This window comes from Moschus berezovskii, chromosome 6 (genome assembly GCF_049115385.1).
Source record: "Moschus berezovskii isolate FMDL1 chromosome 6, NW_MosBer_1.0, whole genome shotgun sequence".
Classification (NCBI taxonomy): Eukaryota; Metazoa; Chordata; class Mammalia; order Artiodactyla; family Moschidae; genus Moschus; species Moschus berezovskii.
The window spans coordinates 72,455,475-72,477,594 of NC_142465.1; the positions used below are offsets into that span (position 1 = coordinate 72,455,475).

General features: G+C 37.9%; 1 protein-coding gene across 1 annotated transcript in view; it reads left to right on the plus strand.

Annotated features, from left to right (window-relative positions):
• HCFC2 (host cell factor C2) overlaps positions 1–22,120 on the plus strand; it is a 51,624-nt gene that overhangs the window by 24,466 nt on the left and 5,038 nt on the right. The window contains exons 8-14 of the mRNA XM_055394376.2: positions 2,396–2,563; positions 3,385–3,437; positions 11,972–12,149; positions 14,959–15,162; positions 15,707–15,780; positions 18,257–18,394; positions 19,841–20,026. Of these exons, the coding sequence (XP_055250351.1) occupies positions 2,396–2,563; positions 3,385–3,437; positions 11,972–12,149; positions 14,959–15,162; positions 15,707–15,780; positions 18,257–18,394; positions 19,841–20,026 (1,001 nt within the window). The remainder of the gene's footprint in view (positions 1–2,395; positions 2,564–3,384; positions 3,438–11,971; positions 12,150–14,958; positions 15,163–15,706; positions 15,781–18,256; positions 18,395–19,840; positions 20,027–22,120) is intronic.

The following is a 22,120-nucleotide window of genomic DNA, read 5'->3' on the forward strand; positions in this document are numbered from 1 at the left end:
CAGTGAGCCCATTCAGTCTGGAAGCTCATGTTCTTCAGTTGTGGGAATTTTCTTGATTTATTTCACTGATTTACACCCTGATGTTTTCTCTATTTTTCTTCATGTAACTTCTGTTATGTGGGTGATGTATCTTCTGGACTTGTCTTTCTATTTGTCTGCTTTTTCTCAGGTATGAGTTACCTTACTTTGAGAAACATATATAAACTGAGTTGTGAATAGGATCATGGAGGAATTTACATGGGAGTAGTTGGAGAAGGAAATGGCAACCCACTCCAGTGTTTTTGCCTGGAGAATCCCAGGGACAGGGGAGCCTGGTGGGCTGCCGTCTATAGGGTCACACAGAGTCGGACACGACTGAAGTGACTTAGCAGCAGTTGAAGGAACTTGTCTTAACTATCCTCTAAAATAGGGTCATAAGACTTTATTTGGTAAAGACCCAGAGGGTAGATATTTTTAAGTTTTGTGGGCCATAAGATTTCTATTACAACTACTCAACTCTACTGGTGTGGCATAAAAGGAGTCATGTTGTTGTTTAGTTGTTTAATCCTGTCTGACTCTTTTGCAACCCCATGGACTGTAACCCTCCAGTCTCCTCTGTCCATGGGATTTCCCAGGCAAGAATACTCGAGTGGACTGTCAGTCATTTCCTTCTCCAGGGGATCTTCCCTACCCAGGTATAGAGATCTTCCCTACCCTTTCCCTTCCCTTCCTTTCAAACCCACAGGGAAGCCCAAAAACTAGACTCATAGACAATGCATAAACAATTGAACATAGGTGTATTTCAGTAAAGCTTTATTTACAAAAGTAGGCCCAAACTGGGTCTGGCTCATGAGCCATAGTTTGCTTTTGCTGACCCCTATTCTAAAAGATACAAAGAGACAGATATTAGACTTGTTATATAAATATTAAATTATAACTTACAGATTTCAGCTCACTGAACTGAAACTGTTAGGCATTCACTCGTGTCCAACTCTTTGTGACCACATGAACTGTAGCCCACCAGGCTTCTCTGTCCATGGAATTCTCAGGCAAGAATACTGGAGTGAGTTGCCATTTCCTTCTCCAGGGAATCTTCCCAACCCAGGAATCAAACCTGGGTCTTCTGCTGCAGGAAGAATCTGCAGGCAGATTCTTTGCCATCTGAGCCACCAGGGAATTTCAACTCACTAGAAGAATAGATTTTCCTTATGTAACTGTCTAGAGATGGAATATGCTTCCTTGGGATTTGTGAGTTCCCTAATGGTAGGTAAGCAAAAAGAAAACTGGGATATTGTAGAAATAATCTTATATACTTTTTTCCAGTTCTAAGAGTCTATAATTGTAACTTGTTTTAGAAATGTTGGTAATATTTTATGCCAAAATAATTACCTGTTTTGAGTAGTGCAAGTTTTGATAAAAAGGTATTAACTTCAAAGAAGTTATGTTTTTATAAAATATCAGCTCTAAATCATATTTTCTAATATTAACAGTATTTCTAACATGTATTCTCTTGGCTTAAAATTGGCTCATAAAATTAAAAGCTCCTGAAGAGGGTAAAATAGTATAGCTGTAACTGTCAAGTACTTGGTTTTCCTCCTTCTTCTAGGATTAAATTTTTTTGTTTAATTTTGTGACTCGGCTTAGACCTGGATTATATTATTTGTAGTTTTATTTGCATAAGTAATTAGATAAATACATTGAATCAGAACTCTTAAATTATTTTCATTTGACCTGCTATAGCTTTGCTTATCTGAGTAAATTTTTTCCCTCTTAGTAAACAGATGAAATATTCATTGCTAAGTTATGACCAACCTTGATAGTATATTAAAAAGCAGAGACATTACTTTGCCAACCAAGGTCCGTCTAGTCAAGGCAATGGTTTTTCCCGTGGTCATGTATGGATGTAAGAGTTGGACTGTGAAGAAAGCTGATCGCCGAAGAATCGATGCTTTTGAACTGTGGTGTTGGAGAAGACTCTTGAGAGTCCCTTATACTGCAAGGAGATCCAACCAGTCCATTCTAAAGGAGATCAATCCTGGATGTTCATTGGAGGGACTGATGCTAAAGCTGAAACTGCAATACTTTGGCCACCTCATGCGACGAGTTGACTCACTGGAAAAGACTCTGATGCTGAAGGTTGGGGGCGGGAGGAGAAGGGGACGACGGAGAATGAGATGGCTGGATGGCATCACCGACTCTGTGGACATGAGTTTGAGTGTACTCCAGGAGTTGGTGATGGACAGGGAGGCCTGGCGTGCTGTGATTCATGGGGTCGCAGAGAGTCGGACACGACTGAGCGACTGAACTGAACTGAACTGAACTGAATGTTTATAGAATCCCAGGTCTGCACAAACTATATAGAGAAACTATTGATACATTTGAAACTTAAATACTTAATACCAATTTTGTTCTTTAGAGAAACCACCGGCACCATCACAAGTACAACTGATCAAAGCCACTACCAATTCTTTTCACGTCAAATGGGATGAAGTGCCTACAGTCGAGGGCTATCTTTTGCAGTTGAATACAGACTTGCCATACCAAGCCGCATCATCAGATTCTTCAGCATCACCAAATATGCAAGGTAGTATAATTTTCACACTTAGAGCATGTATGGAGAAGGCAATGGCACCCCACTCCAGTACTCTTGCCTGGAAAATCCCATGGACGGAGGAGCCTGGTGGGCTGCAGCCCATGGGGTCGCTAAGAGTCGGACATGACTGAGCGACTTCACTTTCACTTTTCACTTTCATGCGTTGGAGAAGGAAGTGGCAACCCACTCCAGTGTTCTTGCCTGGAGAATCCCAGGGATGGGGGAGCCTGCTAGGCTGCCGTCTGTGGGGTTGCACAGAGTCGGACACAACTGAAGCGACTTAGCAGCAGCAGCAGCAGCAGAGCATGTATGCTCATACGCTTTATGGAGAAAAGATAACTATAGAAAAGCCTGTGATTAGACCTGGTTTAAGAAATGTTATGCTCTGGTGTTTCCTACCTGCTAAATCAAATATGTTACATTTCAACTCTGGAACTTGACTGTATTACCATCGTGATATAGTAGAACACATAGATATATAGGGTAGAATTTTTTTTTGTAGTTCATTTTGATGTGCTTTCTTAATTTGACATGATACTTGACTTGTTTAATTAGTTTTTGTAAATATTTCAGCTTTCAAAATATTTTTAACTAACAGGCACTTGGAAAGTAAAAGCAAATTTAATTTTACATGTTCTTCCAAAAAGGATTTAAATCAACTATTAAGCATACTATTAAGAAAACAGATAAGTTTTGATAAAGATACTACTTTTTAAAGGTTTAATATGTAACTTTTAGAAATATTTGACTGTAATATATTTTCTTGGAAGTTTATTTATAGCATATCAGTCTGAACTTTCCTATTCCTACAGGAGTCAGGATGGATCCTCACAGACAAGGCAGTAATAGCATCATTCCTAACACTGTAAGTTGAAAAAATGTATAATAGTAAATGAATGTTTATGGTTACAGTGCCAGTTTTTATTAATATTTTATATTACCTTAGGATAAGGAGTCTCAACCATGGCTGTACATCACATTCACCTCTGTGATTAAAAACAAACAAATAAACACAGGTTCCCATGCCTTTCCCCAGATCCAGTGAAACAGAATCTTTAAGATGATGACCAGGTAACTGTTTTTAAGGAAAGCTCTGCGTATCATTGTGATAGTAGCCTGAATTAAGAACCCTTGGCTAGGAGATTGAAGTCTCATTGCACATAGTATCAGAGGCTAATATACACACAAGCATACACACCATATATATTCTCTAATATAAATTTAGGTGGTACTACAAGGTTTATAATGAAGAGCAACAGTTCCCTACTCTGTTCCTCTATGCTCTTGATCCTGCCTCTCTAGAAACTACTACTTTCAAATATTTTATCTTCCTTATGTATCTACCTTTGTGTGTATAAATAAAATCCTTGTGCTGCCACTTCCTGACTTTCTAGTTTTAGATCAATTGTTTTCAATAATAGAAGATGAAGATTTTTTTTTTGGTCTCTTAAAATATTACTGTTTCCTCTCCTTTCTCTTCCCATGCACTTAAAATATTTTTAGTTGAATCATTATGTGATATTTAAATTGTGATGATGATATACTCAGAGCTGAGCCCTGTAATGTGCTATGATCATTGTACCTTTTTCATGTAATTTTTTGTTTTTCTTGGCATTGTTAACTGCCTTCCTTTTTCATTTGCTTGATTTTCTTCTTGCCTATCATTAATTCACACTCTGATTTTCCAATAAAATAATAAAACTCAAAATGTTCGAACATATAGGTTATTTTTTATTTCTTTACCACTCCTCTGCCCCAGTAACCATCCCTACTGAAACCTCTGTCTTGATGCTCTAGTTTCTACTAATTCTCTAAGTCTGCTACTCAGCTGTAATCTTAAAACTTCCATTTGTTTCTTTTTAAAAAATTTTTTTTTATTTTTTAATTTTTTTGGCTGTGCTGGGTCTTCTTTGCTGCATGTAGCCTTTCTCTAGTTGTGGCTAGTAAGGGCTACTCTCTAGTTGTGGTGCATGGGCTCCCTCCCGTTTTTTCTTATTTTATTTTTTAATTGGAGCAATGTTGTGTTGGTTTCTGCTGTACAACAGTGTGAATTAGTCATAAAGAATTTGCCTGCCAATGCAGGGGACATGGGTTCAATCCCTGGTCTGGGAAGATTCCACATGCTGCAGGGCAATTAAGCCTGTGCACCACAGCTACCAAAGCCTGCGCTCCCTAGAGCCAGTGCTCCTCAACAAGAGAAGCCACCACAGTAGCTGTGGCGCATGGGCTTAGTTACTCCACAGCATGTGGAATCTGCCCAGACCAGAGATTGAATTCATATCCCCTGCAGACAACTTCTTAACCACTAGGCCACCAGGGAAGTCCCCATTTGTTTTTTATTGTAAGCTTCTTTTATCTCTTTTCTATGTTCAGTTCAGTTTAGTCGCTCAGTCGTGTCCGACTCTTTGCGACCCCATGAATCACAGCACGCCAGGCCTCCCTGTCCATCACCAACTCCCGGAGTCCACTCAAACTCATGTCCATCGAGTCGGTGATGCCATCCAGCCATCTCATTCTCTGTCGTCCCCTTCTCCTCCTGCCCCCAATCCCTCCCAGCATCAGAGTCTTTTCCAGTGAGTCAACTCGTCGCATGAGGTGGCCAAAGTATTGGAGTTTCAGCTTTAGCATCAGTCCTTCCAATGAACACCCAGGACTGATCTCCTTTAGAATGGATTAGAGCCTATGTTTCTTGATCTCATGTCATTCTTTTTTTTATATTCTCCAGTAGTTTCCTGAGAAAGGGAGTATGAAAGGTAAACTTTCATATCTGAAAACACCTCTTCTCTGTTTACATTTGGTTGGTAGTTTGACTGGGTTATAGAATTCTATATTGGAAATGTTTTCCTGAGAAAGGCATTTTCCTACTGTCTTGTAGCATTCAGTGATGCTGTTAAGAAGTCGAATGCTACTTGGATTCCTGATCATTTATATGAGACCTCATTGTTTCGTTTTAATCCCCAATTCTCAGAAATTTCAACAAGGATGTACCTTAGAGTGTATGTCTTTGCTTCATTCACTGTGCTGTGTCATTCTGGGAACTCATGGTTTTCATTACTGATTATTTCTTCCTTCCACATTCTCTTTTTTTTGTTACTCCTGTTATTGAATGATGGTCCTCCTGAACTAATCCTCTGATTTAACTTTTTATTTTCTATCTTTTCTTCTGTCTAGTCTGCTTTCTGAAAAGTTTCTTCATTTGTATTATAAATCTCTTATTCAATTTTTAAATATATTCAGCCACATAGTTACTCTCTAAAAGCCTGATCCTACTCGTTCTTTCTTTTATGGCATTTTATTTTTGCTTCAAAAATATAATATCTCTCTTATCTCTTCAAGAATTATGCTTTTTTATAAAAGTTGAGTTATATTCTGCTTTCAGCATTATTCCTTTATTTCAAGCTCTTTTTAAAAAAATCTGGTCTTGGACTTCCATATTAGGAGCCTGTCTTCAAATGTCTGGTGATGCTTGGTATCCTTTCATGGTTTTTTGTTTGTTTGTTTTTGTTTTTTTTATTGGAGGCTAATTACTTTACAATTTTATATTGGTTGGTTTTGCCATACATTGACATGAATCTGCCCCGGGTGTACATGTGTTCCCCTTCTTGAAGCCCCCTCCCACCTCCCTTCTCCCGTTATCTTCCCTCTGGGTCATCCCCATGCACCAGTCCCAAACATCCTGTATCATGCGTCGAACCTGGACTGGTGATTCGGTTCACATATGATAATATACATGTTTCAATGCCATTCTCCCAAATCATCCCACCCTCACCCTCTTCCACAGAGTCGAAAAGACTGTTCAATACACCTGTGTCTCTTTTGCTGTCTCGTATACAGGGTTATCATTACCATCTTTCTAAATTCCATATATATGCGTTAATATACTGTATTGGTGTTTTTCTTCTGGCTGACTTCACTCTGTATAATAGGCTCCAGTTTCATCCACCTCATTAGAACTGATTCAAATGCACTCTTTTTAATGGCTGAGTAATACTCCATTGTGTATATGTACCAAAGCTTTCTTATCCATTCGTCTGCAGATGGACATCTAGGTTGCTTCCACATCCTCGCTATTATAAACAGTGCTGCGATGAACATTGGAGTACATGTGTCTCTTTCAATTCTGGTTCCCTTGGTGTGTATGCCTAGGAGTGGGATTGCTGTTTTTTAAGGCATCTCCACACTGTTCTCCATAGTGGCTGTATTAGTTTGCATTCCCACCAACAGTGTAAGAGGGTTCCCTTTTCTCCACACCCTCTCCAGCATTTATTGCATGTAGACTTTTGGATAGCAGCCATTCTGACTGGTGTGAAATGGTATCTCATTGTGGTTTTGATTTGCATTTCTCTGATTATGAGGGATGTTGAGCATCTTTTCATGTGTTTGTTAGCCATCTGTATGTCATCTTTGGAGAAATGTCTGTTCTTTGGCCCATTTTTTGATTGGGTCATTTATTTTTCTGGAATTGAGCTGCAGGAGCTGCTTGTATATTTTGGAGATTAATTCTTTGTCAGTTGTTTCATTTGCTATTATTTTCTCCCATTCTGAAGGCTGTCTTTTCACCTTGCTTATAGTTTCCTTTGCTGTGCAGAAGCTTTTAATTTTAATTAGGTCCCATTTGTTTATTTTTGCTTTTATTTCCAATATTCTGGGAGGTGGGTCTTGGAGGATCCTGCTGTGATTTATGTCGGAGAGTGTTTTGCCTATGTTCTCCTCTAGGAGTTTTATAGTTTCTGGTCTTACATTTAGCTCTCTAATCCATTTTGAGTTTATTTTTGTGTATGGTGTTAGGAAGTGTTCTAGTTTCATTCTTTTACAAGTGGCTGATCAGTTTTCCCAGCATCACTTGTTAAAGAGACTGTCTTTTCTCCATTTTATATTCTTGCCTCCTTTGTCAAAGATAAGGTGTCCATAGGTGCGTGGATTTATCTCTGGGCTTTCTATTTTGTTCCTTTGATCTATATTTCTGTCTTTATGCCAGTACCATACTGTCTTGATGACTGTGGCTTTGTAGTAGAACCTGAAGTCAGGCAGGTTGATTCCCCCAGTTCCATTCTTCTTCCTCAAGATTGCTTTGGCTATTCGAGGTTTTTTGTATTTCCTTACAAATTGTGAGATTATTTGTTCTAGCTCTGTGAAAAATATCGTTGGTAGCTTGATAGGGATTGCATTGAATGTATAAATTACTTTGGGTAGTATACTCATTTTCACAATATTTATTCTTCGAATCCATGAACATGGTACATTTCTCCATCTATTAGTGTCCTCTTTGATTACTTTCACCAGTGTTTTATAGTTTTCTACGTACAGGTCTTTTGCTTCCTTTCATGTTTAAAGTGAGGCATTAAAAAGGAGCTAGGAAACTGTCTTAGTCCATTTGGCCTGCTCTAGCAAAATACCATAGACTAGATAGCTTATAAACGAGAAATTTATTTCCTGCATTTCTGGAGTCTGGAAGTCCAAGATCAGGGCACCTGTATGGTCAAGTTCTGGTAAGGAACCTCTGCAGGGTTGCAGACTGCTAATTTCTCATTGTATCCTCACATGGTGGAAGGAACAGCTGATCTTTCTTGGCCACTTTTATAAGGGCACTAGTCACAGCCCAAAGGTGCTGCTTTCTGATACCATTACCTTGGGAGTTAGATTTCAACATGTAATTGCAGAGGACACAAATATTCAGACCATAGTGGCTCTATGCATATGGGCATGTTTGATTAGTAGACCTTACTGTGGGTTTCTGGGTGAGATTCCACAAATACTAGTATCTTTTCTCTTGGACCAGTGGGTTTCCCCTGAGACTTCTCCAGCCTCTTGCATACGTGTTTTAAGCCTGGAGCTTAATGCAGGGTAAGCAGTATCTCTCTGTTCAGTATACAGACTTTCACTTAATCCCCATTTTCAGTAGGTTGCCTGTTCTCCAACCTCACCAGAGAGATACTGTACCACAGTCCAGAGCCTCCCACTTCAATCTTTGTGCCTACCTTCCTTCTTCAGTTAGAATGGAGGTGTGGAATTTGTTTGCCTTTGTATACTAGAAGAGCAGAACTGGGGCTCCAACCACTTTTTTTTTTTAGTTTTAAATTTATTTATTTTTTAATTGAAGGATAATTGCTTTATAGAATTGTGTTGGTTTCTCCCAAACATCAACATGAATCAGCCATAGGTATACATATGTCACCTCCCTCTTGAATCTCCTTCCCACCTACCTCCCCATACAACCACTTTCCATATGATGGTCCTCTGGTATTTATTTGCACTCTGTACTTCAAAGAACCTGATGCCTCCAAAGAACCTGATCCCTCCAATTTCCAAGCCTTTCTGGCCTCTTTAGCAAAAATGGTTCACCTGTCCATGACTTTCCACCTACAGGCTCTTAGCTTCAGCCTTTTCTGCTTTATAAAGGCATGCCTGATTTTTTGCACTTCACTGTACTATGCTCTCAGATAGTATGATATGGGGAGTTCATAGTGAAATCAACTTGAAGTCAAATTCTCGCTTTGCTGCTTGCTGGCTACTTGATCATGGGTATGTTATCTAAGATCTCTGAGTCTCATTATTTTCCATTTATAAGCTAGGGTGATATTATCCAATTTATAGAATTCTTGTGAAAATTAAGTGATATTCAGACTTTATAAATATGTATCATGGGGCCTATCAGGTAGTATAATGGTCCCTAATGGTTGTGGATATCATCATCATCATTTATTAACAGTAGCATAATCACCATCAGTTAGAATGGAGGTAGAGTGTGTATTGGGCTTCCCTGGTAGCTCAGCTGGTAAAGAATCTGCCTGCAAAGCAGGAGACCCTGGTTCGATTTGTGGGTCACAAAGATCCCCTGGAGAAAGGAATGGATACTCACTCCAGTATTCTTGCCTGGAGAAGCCCCATGGACAGAGGGGCCTGGCAGGCTACAGTCCACGCAGTTGCAGAGTCAGACATGACTGAGCGACTGAGCACAGCACAGAGGGCATATTATGAACAAGTATCCTTTGAGCCAGTGTTCTAATTGACATTAAAGATGGAGACAGAAAAGTAGCAGAAAACAGGTAACTAAAAAGAGGCAGGCAATATTGGAGGTATTTGAGTGAAGCCAAATCACTTTTATGGCTCAGTAGACCTATCAGTTCAGTTCAGTCGCTCAGTCATGTCCGACTCTCTGCGACCCCATGAATCACAGCACACCAGGCCTCCCTGTCCATCACCAGCTCCCGGAGTTCACTCAAACTCATGTCCATCGAGTCAGTGATGCCATCCAGCCATCTCATTCTCGGTCATCCCCTTCTTCTCCCGCCCCCAATCCCTCCCAGCATCAGAGTCTTTTCCAGTGAGTCAACTCGTCGCATGAGGTGGCCAAAGTATTGCAGTTTCAGCTTTAGCATCCGTCCTTCCAGTGAACACCCAGGATTGATCTCCTTTAGAATGGACTGGTTGGATCACCTTGCAGTCCAAGGGACTCTCAAGAGTCTTCTCCAGCACCACAGTTCAAAAGCATCGATTCTTCGGCGATCAGCTTTCTTCACAGTCCAACTCTCACATCCATACATGACCACGGGAAAAACCATAGCCTTGACTAGACGGACCTTGGTTGGCAAAGTAATGTCTCTGCTTTTTAATATACTATCTAGGTTGGTCATAACTTTCCTTCCAAGGAGTAAGTGTCTTTTAATTTCATGGCTGCAATCAGCATCCGCAGTGATTTTGGAGCCCAAAAAAATAAAGTCTGACACTGTTTCCATTGTTTTTCCATCTATTTCCCATGAAGTGATGGGACCAGATGCCATGATCTTTGTTTTCTGAATGTTGAGCTTCAAGCCAACCTTTTCACTCTCCTCTTTCACTTTCATCAAGAGGCTTTTGAGTTCTTCTTCACTTTCTGCCATAAGGATAGTGTCATCTGCGTATCTGAGGTTATTGATATTTCTCCCAGCAATCTTGATTCCAGCTTGTGCTTCTTCCAGCCAAGCGTTCCTCATGATGTACTCTGCATATAAGTTAAATAAGCAAGGTGACAAGATACAGCCTTGACCTCTAGTTATTGCTATATAATAACTGATATTTACATTGGTGATTTGAATTACCAAAAGGTTTAAATGTGTTTATTATAGTATCTTTAAGAAAATAAACAGGTGATTAGGAAGATTACGATCTAAAATGTTTAATGGTGAAGAATATTGATATGTGTATGTATTAAATCTTGATGCCTATATGGAAAACTCAGTCATACAAAATAATTCGTATACTTGAAGGTTTCATGTAACAGATTTTTCTTTTAAAAGTCAAAAGATCTTTAGTAAGGGCTTCCCAGGTGGTGCTATAGTTGTGAAGAATCTGCTTGCCAGTGCAGGAGACATAAGAGACACTGATCCCTAGGTGGGGAAGATCCCCTGGAGGAGGGCATGGCAACCCACTTCAGTATTCTTGCCTGGAGAATCCCATGGACAGGGGAGCCTGGCAGGCTACAGTCCATGGGGTTGCAAAGATTTGGCAATGACTGGAGTGACTTAGCACACACACAAAATCTTTAGTATACATGTCTAATCTTGTTAAGAAAATTTGACCAGAATGTTAAACTCAGTACCTTGGGTGTTGTTACCTATTCAGTTCAGTTCAGTTGCTCAGTCATGTCTGACTCCACAGACTGCAGCACTCCAGGCCTCCCTGTCCATCACCAACTCTGGAGCCTACTCAAACTCATATCCATCAAGTTGGTGATGCCATCCAACCATCTCATCCTCTGTCGTCCCCTTCTCCTCCTACTTTCAATCTTTCCCAGCATCAGCATCTTTTCCAAGGAGTCAGTGCTTTGCATCAGGTGGCCAAAGTATTGGAGTTTCAGCTTCAGCATCAGTCCTTCCAATGAATATTCAGTGCTGATTTCCTTTAGGATTGACTAGTTTGATCTCCTTGCAGTCCAAGGGACTCTTAAGAGTCTTCTCCAACACCACAGTTCAAAAGCATCAATTTCTTTGGCTCTCAGCCTTCTTTATGGTCCAACTGTCACATCCATACATGACTACTGGAAAAAACATAGCTTTGACTAGAGGGACCTTTGTTGGCAAAGTAATGTTTCTGCTTTTTAATATGCTGTCTAGGTTGGTCTAGCTTGTCCATATTTACTTGAATACTAGCTACCACTTGTAAAATATAAATTTTATTCCCTCGAAATTTACTGTTCCTTTTCCCTTCAGAACTGATCTTTTGAGAATGGAGATTTGAAAACAAATTGTTTTCTTAAGCTATTATAAAATTTAAAGAATAATATAAGACTATAAGCTGTTTTATATTTTGGAGAATTTATTTTCAAAAGCATTTAAATTGTAAATTATTTTGCTTGTTTTTACATATATTTCTGTTTAATTAAACATTACTTGCTGCAATAAATTATTTTCTTTCTTGTAGATCAGTGATATAGTGAACAGTGTAAAATCTGAACATACAACCATGAAAGGAACTTCAGTGAAAAACAAACCAGATCTCAAAGCATCAACTGATTCTAATGCCTCTTTGCATTCATCTTTGGCAGCTAATGCTTCTAATCATAATAGTTGTGTGGTGGATATGCTAAGGAAAAATGAAGGTATAAAGATGGCATTTTAAATAAAGCTAAAGCTTTTTATAATAATGATAGAGAATTTTAGAGTTTTTGAAAAAGTAAATGTTACATAGTTTGGATCCAGTTTCAAAATGTAATATATACTTACCATATTAACCCTAATTAAAATGATGTCAAGATACCAAGCAGGAACTCACCTAGTGATGATTAGTTATTAACTACAGAATTTAAATGAGGCAAGCTCTTGTATGCCATTTGAGGTTGGCCAGTATCTTCAATGTCATTGTTCCATTATTCTATTGTCCTAGTGCTTATAACTATCTGTAATTATTTATTTTGGGTCAGGATTTTGTCTGTCTTGTTCACATATATTTCCCCAGCACCCAGATCCATGCTTGGCAAATAGTAGTCACTTAATAAATAAATAAATATTTGTTTAGCAAATAACTGTATTATCCTCAGAAGGATAGTTCATCTATGAGAACTGTTGATTAGCCTGTTGAATGCATGGAGCAGCTTATAATTTGATGACTCTTACATTTAAAAGATTTTAATTTGAATATTCTGATATCATTTGTGATATATTAAATGTTACTTCTGATTTCAATATCTAAAATTACTTTATAAATCTTATTCTGATATATCCCTGCCATAGTAATATGTGGCTTCATTTTTAATTTGAAAAAATTGTGACAGTTAATAAAAAGCTAATCCCTCTTCAGTAAATAACAAGACAAATATTCTTTATTTCCATTTTTCTTTAAGAATCCATGGTAGATAAAAATACTCAAGAAAAATAGTTTCCTATAGTTTTTCTGATTTCATTCCTTGTGGAAGAGGAGAGACTTTGTTTTGTTGATTTGCTGATGTAAGGGAATCATTTGGTCAGAATTATAAAAGCTTGGTACTAGACATCAATTTAAATTTTTATAGTGATTTTCTGTGTCCATCATGTAAAGAAGTTTACACTCTAGAAAACAAATATGAGGTTTGAGATTTTAGGATCCTAATGTACTCTAAATCCTACTTATAAGGCAGTTTGGATAAAATTAATGTTAGGCAAATGGGGAAACGAGTGGTTATACAATGACAGCATCTGGCACATCATAGATATTCAAATATGTAAATGAATGGCTAGCTAGTCTCAGGTTAACAAGAGGAGATTTGGGCTTTTCCTCTGTAGGTTGAAGTAACTGGTATTTTTCAAAAGTGAAAGAGTGGCATGATTAGTTTTTGTTTTTTATTTTGGAAAGGACGTTCTAGCCTCACCATCAGGAAGAGCTATTATAGGAGGTGATTGGGAGACTTGTTAGAAGGTTCTTTTAGGACTTAAAGAGATGCATAGAGACTAAAGCAGTGGGTGAGATGGATAGGAGAGAATACGTTAGTTCAGAGACTTTTAGGGAGTGGCACCTATTAGACTGGGAAACTGGTTGTATATGAGAAATGAAAACGAGTCGAACATGACTCCCAGTTTTCTGGGTTGGACATTCAGTGGATGATGATACTTTTCATCTGGATAAGAAATTCAGAAGCAAGAACAGATTTGGGAATAAGATAGGTTCAACCTTGAACTTGCTGTTTTTGAGGCACTTGAGGAACATGTTGGTAAAGATTTCTAATGGACAGTTGAATACTTAGGTCTGGAGTCTAGAAGGCAGTTCTTGGCTGGAAATATAAATTTCAAAGTTAAGAATATCTAATATCCACAAAAACAAGGACCTTCTCTGACTTGTTCACTGCTGGATTCTCAGGGCCTGACACTGTGCCTAGGACATACATAGTTGAGAGATGTGTCATTTGTAAATGGTAGCTAAAGCACCAGGGAAATATGCAAAGGGAGACAAGATAGGGCTTGGAAAATACCTGCATTTAAAGAGTCATTTGAACAAGAGAAGTCAGCTAAAGGAAGTGAAAAGCCTTCCAAGAAGGTTAGGCAAAGAACCAAAAAAAATGGTATCTTATTTTTTACCTCTGTAATGGGTATCACCATTTATAACTATATTTATGATGCATACATGAGTGAATACAAGTCATAGAAACAACTTCAAAAAAAGTATGTGGTCAGCACTGTTTATATTACAGAGAGGTCGAGTAAATGAAAATTGATCAGTATCCCTTAGAGCTAAGTATCCCTGGACATTTGTCAGAGCCATTTCCTTAGAGTGGTGTGCTCAATCAGATTGGGGTGGTCAAGAAAGTAGACTGCTCTGAAGGAAAATAGCGAGGGAAGATGGTGACTGGAAAAAACTTGATAATATGTATAGACTGAGGGCCAGAACTTCTGCAGAAGAATTTGAAAACCCGGACGAGAAAGGAATGATTGATAAGAGAGGATCCCAAAATATAGGGGGAGGAATGGGACCAAGAGCACAAGAGAATAGGTTAAATTTACCTTAGGAGAGAAGTCATCTTCTGAAATGGAAGAGAAGACAGAGGGGCTGGGCACAGTCATAAATACATTTCTAGTTTAGGACAAGAGAACGCAGAAAATGGGTGGCATTCATGCCTGATGACTTCTATTTCTTTCCCTAAAATGGAAGGCAAGGCCATTTGATCTATGCTTGAGTAGAGTTTAAGAACAGTGATTCAGGGTTTAGAATGGAGGAAGGAGCTGAGAAGTTGGACATCCATGGGTATGATGCATTTTATTTTTCAAAATGTTGATATTTTATGCCTAAAGGTTAAGTCATATGGCTGACATTTGTGGTGTTCATGTCTAATGATTTTAAAATAGAAAATGCCTAGAATTGGGTGACAAGAACTCTTAAGAGACAGCAATTACTTGCAGATATTCATTTGTTAATAGTTAATCTTTTCCATTTAATTTTAGGTCCTCACACTTCAGCAAATATAGGTGTTCTAAGTAGTTGCCTGGACTTAAGAACAGTAACCCCTGAAACTTCTGTATCCAGTACTGTTTCCAGCCCACAAACTATGGTAACCCAGCAGACCATTAAAACTGAATCATCCAGTACAAATGGGGCAGTTGTTAAAGATGAAACTTCACTAACAACATTCAGTACCAAAGCTGAAGGTTTGAAATGTGTTTCACATACTGTATTTTGAGCCATTTTTGTATAGAAATTCAGCAAACGTATTTGTTTTAGATGGGAATTGCATTTCATCTTGGATTGAATTGAATATAAAAAGATAAAGGCATTTCACTTAAAATCATTATATAATATATTCTCTGCTGCACTGTAATACAATCAGACTTTATCTTTCCTACCATGAGTTTATTCAGCAAAACTTTTTTTCCTCAGAAAAGATTAGTTCTCTGCTCTGGAGTAACAGTTCTTATAGCTTGATCAATTTCTGATTTTGTTAATTCTTATTTTATGATTTTGCAGTAGGAATTGCATTTCATATTTGACAAACATTCTCTGAAGTTCCAGCTAGTCATCAAATCCTTGAAAAATGAGCTTTGTGAATTAGTTCAAGTTAGAGGGTCCGTATTTCTAATTGTTGTGATTTTTTTTTCTCCCTCTGGCTATTTTTGCATATTTATAAGTTATATTTTAATGTATCTTTGCACAGTGATTATATAAGTCTTACCTGATGAATTGTTTAATTTTTAGTTGATGAAACATGTGCTCTACCTGCAACTAAGATAAGCCGTGTGGAGGCACATGCTGCCACAATGCCATTTTCTGTAAGTATACGCCCTGGAGATGAGATGTGCTTACAGATGGCTAAATACACTTTAAATGCTGAGCAACTTCAACCTAAATTCAGGAAAAGGCTCTTGGGTATCCTCTTAGTAATTACTTGACACAGATTGAAAAATAGAGGGTTAAAGAGAAAAATGTTCACAGTATAATCGTAAATGGAAAAAGTTGGATAAAAAAATAATATATATAGTGCATTCCCAGTTTTATTAAAAACACACAGTACATACTCTCACATGAGTCCACACAAACCTACACTACAGTGCTAGATGATTTTCTTCAGGTTGTGGAGCCAAAGATAATTTTTACTTTTTCTTTGTGTTTTCAGTATTTTTCTATAATGTTAACTTTCATAATCGGAAATGTGTGTATATACATAGATATATGTATATATGTAAATTCAGTTCAGTTCAGTTCAGTCGCTCAGTCGTGTCCGACTCTCCGCGACCCCATGAATCACAGCACGCCAGGCCTCCCTGTCCATCACCAACTCCCGGAGTTCACTCAAACTCATGTCCATCGAGTCGGTGATGCCATCCAGCCATCTCATTCTCTGTCATCCCCGTCTCCTCCCGCCCCCAACCTTTCCCAGCATCAGAGTCTTTTCCAGTGAGTTAACTCGTTGCATGAGGTGTCCAAAGTATTGTAGTTTCAGCTTTAGCATCAGTCCTTCCAATGAACACCCAGGATTGATCTCCTTTAGAATGGACTGGTTGGATCTCCTTGCAGTCCAAGGGACTCTCAAGAGTCTTCTCCAGCACCACAGTTCAAAAGCATTAATTCTTCGGCGATCAGCTTTCTTCACAGTCCAACTCTCACATCCATACATGACCACGGGAAAAACCATAGCCTTGACTAGACGGACCTTGGTTGGCAAAGTAATGTCTCTGCTTTTTAATATACTATCAAGGTTGGTCATAACTTTCCTTCCAAGGAGTAAGCGTCTTTTAATTTCATGGCGGCAATCAGCATCTGCAGTGATTTTGGAGCCCAAATATGTAAATTACTTAACAATTTAAAGAATAAAAGGACATGCTATAAAACATAAAACTTGAATGGTTTTATTGCTTAATAGGAGAACAACAGAATATTGCAGTCTTGAGTCAGACATACCTGTAGGATATCCTAATAATCTCTAACATTGGATTTTTTGGTGGAAGGCCAGAATTAGTCTGCCTGGTACCAAACTTAAGTGCCAGGAATGTGCCTCACAAATATTATACCAAGATCGTTTCAAGTGGATGAATAGGAGGATAATACATATATGTGGTTTTGTATATTTTTAAATTATCAGTCATTTCAACTTTATTGCAATGAGCAAGAGTTTTTATTTAACCCAACATTTATCATTTAGAACCTTCAAGAATAGTCTGTAGTTTTAGTTTTCTTTCAGTCATGATTCTGTGGATTTTGATCATGTCTTTACCTTCATCAGCTTTTACCTTTCCAGAATGTTAAGCGCTAGTGTTCTAATAACTCTTCTCAAAGAAGAATTATTAAAATGATTTTTTTCTCTTAAATCTGTTTTACAGTGCATCAGTTGGAATGGTATCTATAGTTGCAGTTGGAGCCAGTTGTTTTATAAAAGTTGTTGAAGAGCATTTTAACAAGTTTAAAGCTATTTCTCTTTTAAAAACCTTAAAGACTCTTCTGGTTAGCTCACTTTGTCATGTGTGATAGCCTCAATAACAAGTACTGTGAATTATAAGCATGTACCTCTGCTGTTATATATTTAAGACAGAAATAAATAACTGACGTACATATTTGTTTTGAGCTTCTAGAAACAGTGTCTCATTTATAAAGAAGATGGCTTAAAAAGGATAAGTATAATTCACTTATCACTAAAAGTAGTTTAAGGTACAGGAAGTTTATTTGTTAAAGCAAGATAAAAATGTCAAACTGTTTAATCTGCTCCTCTTTAGTGTATGCTAAATTATATTCAAATTGCATTTTAGTTTTGAACATTTTTTCTCCTTTTAGGTTTGGAGAATCACAGGTATTTCAAGTGCAAAGATCACTGAATTTCTGCTAGTTGTTTTTGAATCTAGAAATAAGCCAGCTTGCAATGAATTTTTCCTTATTCGCTCCTTTTGGAGTGAGTTGTAATGTCACACTAAAGGGATTATTACATTTTCTGAGAGAGTCTCTGAAATGACAATGTTCTATAAAACAGCTGGCATTTTAACGTATCACTGATTGGAAAGCATGCTAACTCCAGCTAGGTTGATAGCACAGAGCTACTGACTTGGAGAATGCCTGTCACTCCCTGTGTTTGAATTGGCATCCCTGTCTCACTGTCAGTTGACCTAATCTGTTAAGAGTTTATTTACTTATGAGCTATTAATGTTGTGGCATTTACCCATATACCTACTTGTAGATCACTGCATGGAGTTATTAAATCTTGGCATTTCTTGTATGTTCAGTAAGAGTCTTCATAAATTTTTCTTTCTCTTAAATTAGAAAGAGACTCCTTCAAATCCAGTGGCCACGGTGAAAGCAGGAGAACGACAGTGGTGTGATGTAGGAATTTTTAAAAATAATACAGCTTTGGTGAGCCAGTTTTATTTGCTGCCAAAAGGGAAGCAAAGCACTTCAAAGGTAGATATTGACGTGTTTCTACAAACATGGAACTTTAAGAAGTAATCCTGATTCAGGACATTTGAATGTGTGAAATTGGGATCTGTTTACTACCTATAATTGAAAGTTATTGTATTCTTTTTTAAGGCTCTGTTTATAGAATATATCACAAGCAGGTTATTTTAAAAAGTCTTATACACTCATTGGGCTGGATTTTGATAAATGATACAGTCTGGCCAGTACAGATAAAGATTTCTTGAAGTATCTCTAATGTTGTTACCTGGAGTGCTTAGAACGGAACTTTTTTTTAACTTAGAACTTTTGTTAGTCCCAGTTTCATAATTTAAGAAATGTAAAGCCCTTAACACTATTGAATACAGTGGGACCTTATATATAATGATGAGACATCTAAGAATTATGAAATAGATAACAGCTCCAAAGCATACTGAACTATTGTTTTCTGGAACGGGAATTGCCAACAAAATGGATATTCAGGTTTGAATCTCTCAAAGATCTTACAAATGGAGAATATAACATTTATCATTATATTTTAGTTTCTCTAATACTACTTTCTGGTGTCCCACTTTTACATATTGAATCTTCCAGTTCTTAACAAAAATAGACATCCTGGTTAATATTGTGTTAATGCCTAACAAAATTTTCTGGCTGTAGTTTGATTTCATATATATGGAAATAACCTGTATTTAAGGGCCTGGTAGCTATCTATGTTTCCCAAAAGAAGGAGACATATAGTAAACTTGAGTTTGAGTCATCAGTTTCAGCACTTGACAGTGTGACCTTGGACAAATCACTTGTTTAACCTCACTGAGACTCAGTTTCCTCATCTGTGAAATGGAGTAACTCCCTTAAAAATGGGATGAAACGTTGGCACTGTCTCACAGTGATGTAATGATGTAAAAACTGTTTGAAAGTTGTAGGTGTTATAAGTTTCCTACCTAGAGTATGCAATCTGGTTATTTAATTTAATATTTATTCAGTATCTGCTGAATATTAATTTTTAAAATGCTCTGTGCTGGCATGCTAGTTGTTCCTTTTCTATCAAGCTTGCTTGCCTGTGTCCAAAAGGTATCCTTCCTGGCTAGACTGACAGTAAATCTTCTGAGATTTGTACTCCAAGTTAAATTTACATGGAGATTGTTGTTACTTTGTTAATAGTGGTTAGTTTTTTCCTCTTTTCTCTGTATTCTTGATGTGCAAAATACCTTTACATTTCTTTTTATAACCAGTGACTCTCAACTGGAAAGGCACTTTTCCTCTGGATGAGAATCACCAACTTATGGGCTTATATACTTTTGTTTTGAGGGGGTTCATTCCATATATGAAAGAGGAAAATAAATAATGTGCACTACAACCCTAAAACTTAATTCATTCTTTAAAAGTTTTGTTATTCAATGAAAAATAATTAATTGCATCTTTTCTTTGACTTTTGCATATATTACGTTTTAGATAGGAAATGCAGACGTACCTGACTACAGTTTACTTAAGAAACAAGATCTTGTTCCAGGCACAGGATACAGATTCAGGGTTGCTGCCATCAATGGTTGTGGAATAGGCCCTTTCAGCAAAATCAGTGAATTTAAAACTTGTATTCCCGGTTTTCCTGGAGCTCCTTCTGCAGTCAGAATTTCAAAGGTGAGACGTCAGGTCAAGACTTAATGATTTAAATTACTGAAACTTTGTACATGAAGTAAAACTATCAGTTTAGAGATTCCTTCTAGTGTCTGATGAAATGAGAGATATCTAAAAGGGGTAGATTAAAATTTTTTTAAATATTTTTTGCTAATCACTCATGATATATATTTATTTAAAATAATTTATTTGGCTGTGTTGAGACTTTTTTTAAAAATTATTTCTTTTTCGCTGTGCTGGGTCTTTGTTGCTGCATGGGCTTTTCTCTAGTTACGGTGAGTGGGGGCTACTCTTCCATTATGGTGAGCTGGCTTCTCATCGTGATCACTTCTCTTATTGTGGAGCATGGGCTCTAGGGCCCAGGGTCTTCAGTAATTGTGGCACATGGGCTCAGTAGTTGCGGCTCATGAGCTCTAGAGTGTTCAGTAGTTGTGTGTGCTGAGTCTTAGTTGCAACATGTGGGATCTAGTTCCCTGACCAGGGATCATCGTGGGCCCCCTGCATTGGGAGTACAGAGTCTTAGCCACTGGACTACCAGAGAAGTCCTCATTCATGATATTTTAAAAATTTATTTATTTTTAATTGGAGGATAATTGCTTTACAATGTTCTGTTGGTATCTGCTATACATCATCATGAATCAGCCACAGGTACACACATGTCCCCTCCCTCCTGAACCTCTGTCCACTGCCCACCCCCCCTTCCCACCCCTCTAGATTATCAGAGAGCTCCAGGCTGATTTCCCTGTAACTTCCCATTAGCTATTGGTTTTACACATGGTAATGTATATATTTCAGTGCTGCTTTCTCAATTAGTCCCACACTCTCCTTCCCCTGCTCTGTCCATAGTCTGTTTTCTATGTCTGAGTCTCTCCTTCTGTCCTACAAATAGGTTCATCAGTACGATTTTTCTAGATTCCATCAGTTCAGTCACTCAGTTGTGTCTGACTCTTTGTGACCCCATAGATTGTAGCACACCAGGCCTCCCTGTCCATCACCAACTCCTGGAGCCTACTCAGACTAATGTCCATTGAGTTGGTGATGCCATCCAACCATCTCATCCTCTGTTGTCCCCTTCTCCTCCCACCTTCAATCTTTCCCAGCATCAGGGTCTTTTCAAATGAGTCAGTTCTTCGCATCAGGTGGCCAAAGTATTGGAGTTTCAGCTTTAGCATCAGTCCTTCCAGTGAATATTCAGGACTGATTTCTTTTAGATATGTGTTCCATTCCGTTCCGTTCCGTCACTCAGTCGTGTCCGACTCTTTGCGACCCCGTGGACTGTAGCCTACCAGGCTTCTCCGTCCATGGGATTCTCCAGGCAAGAATACTGGAGTGGATTACCGTTTCCTTCTCCAGGGGATTAATGTATGCTATTTGTTTTTCTGTTTCTGACTTACTTCACTCTGTATAACAGGCTCTAGGTTTATCTACCTCACTAGAACTGACTCAAATTCATTCCTTTTTATGGCTTAATAATATTCCTTTGTACCTATATACCATAATTTCTTTTATCCATTCATCTGTCGATGAACAACATCTAGGTTGCTTCCATGTCCTGGCTATTGTCAGTAGTGCTGCAATGAACATTAGGGTGCATGTGTCTTTTTCAATTATGATTTTCTCAGGGTATATGTCCAGAAGTGGGATTAAAAAATGCTCAACATTGCTTATTATTAAAGAAATGCAGATCAAAACTATAATGATGTATCACCTCACACTAGTCAGAATGGCCGTCATCAAAAAATCTACATATAATAAATGCTGGAGAGGATGTGCAGAAAAGGGAACCCTCTTGCACTCTTGATTGGAGTGTAAATTTATACAGCCATTTGGAGAACAATATGGAGATTTGTTTAAAAACTAGGAATAAAACTATTGTATGATCCAGCAATTCTACCACTGGGCATGATATTTTTAAGGACCCAAATTTCAAGAAGAATTACAGCATTCAAATTTTGGAAGGTCAGGGAGATCTGTGTATGCTTCTTATATTAATTTTGTTCTTGTTATAGAAACAAAAAGTATTATGCTAGAGAATTTTAATGTGTGTGTTCAGTCGCTCATTCATGTCTGATTCTTTGCCACCCCATGAACTGTAGC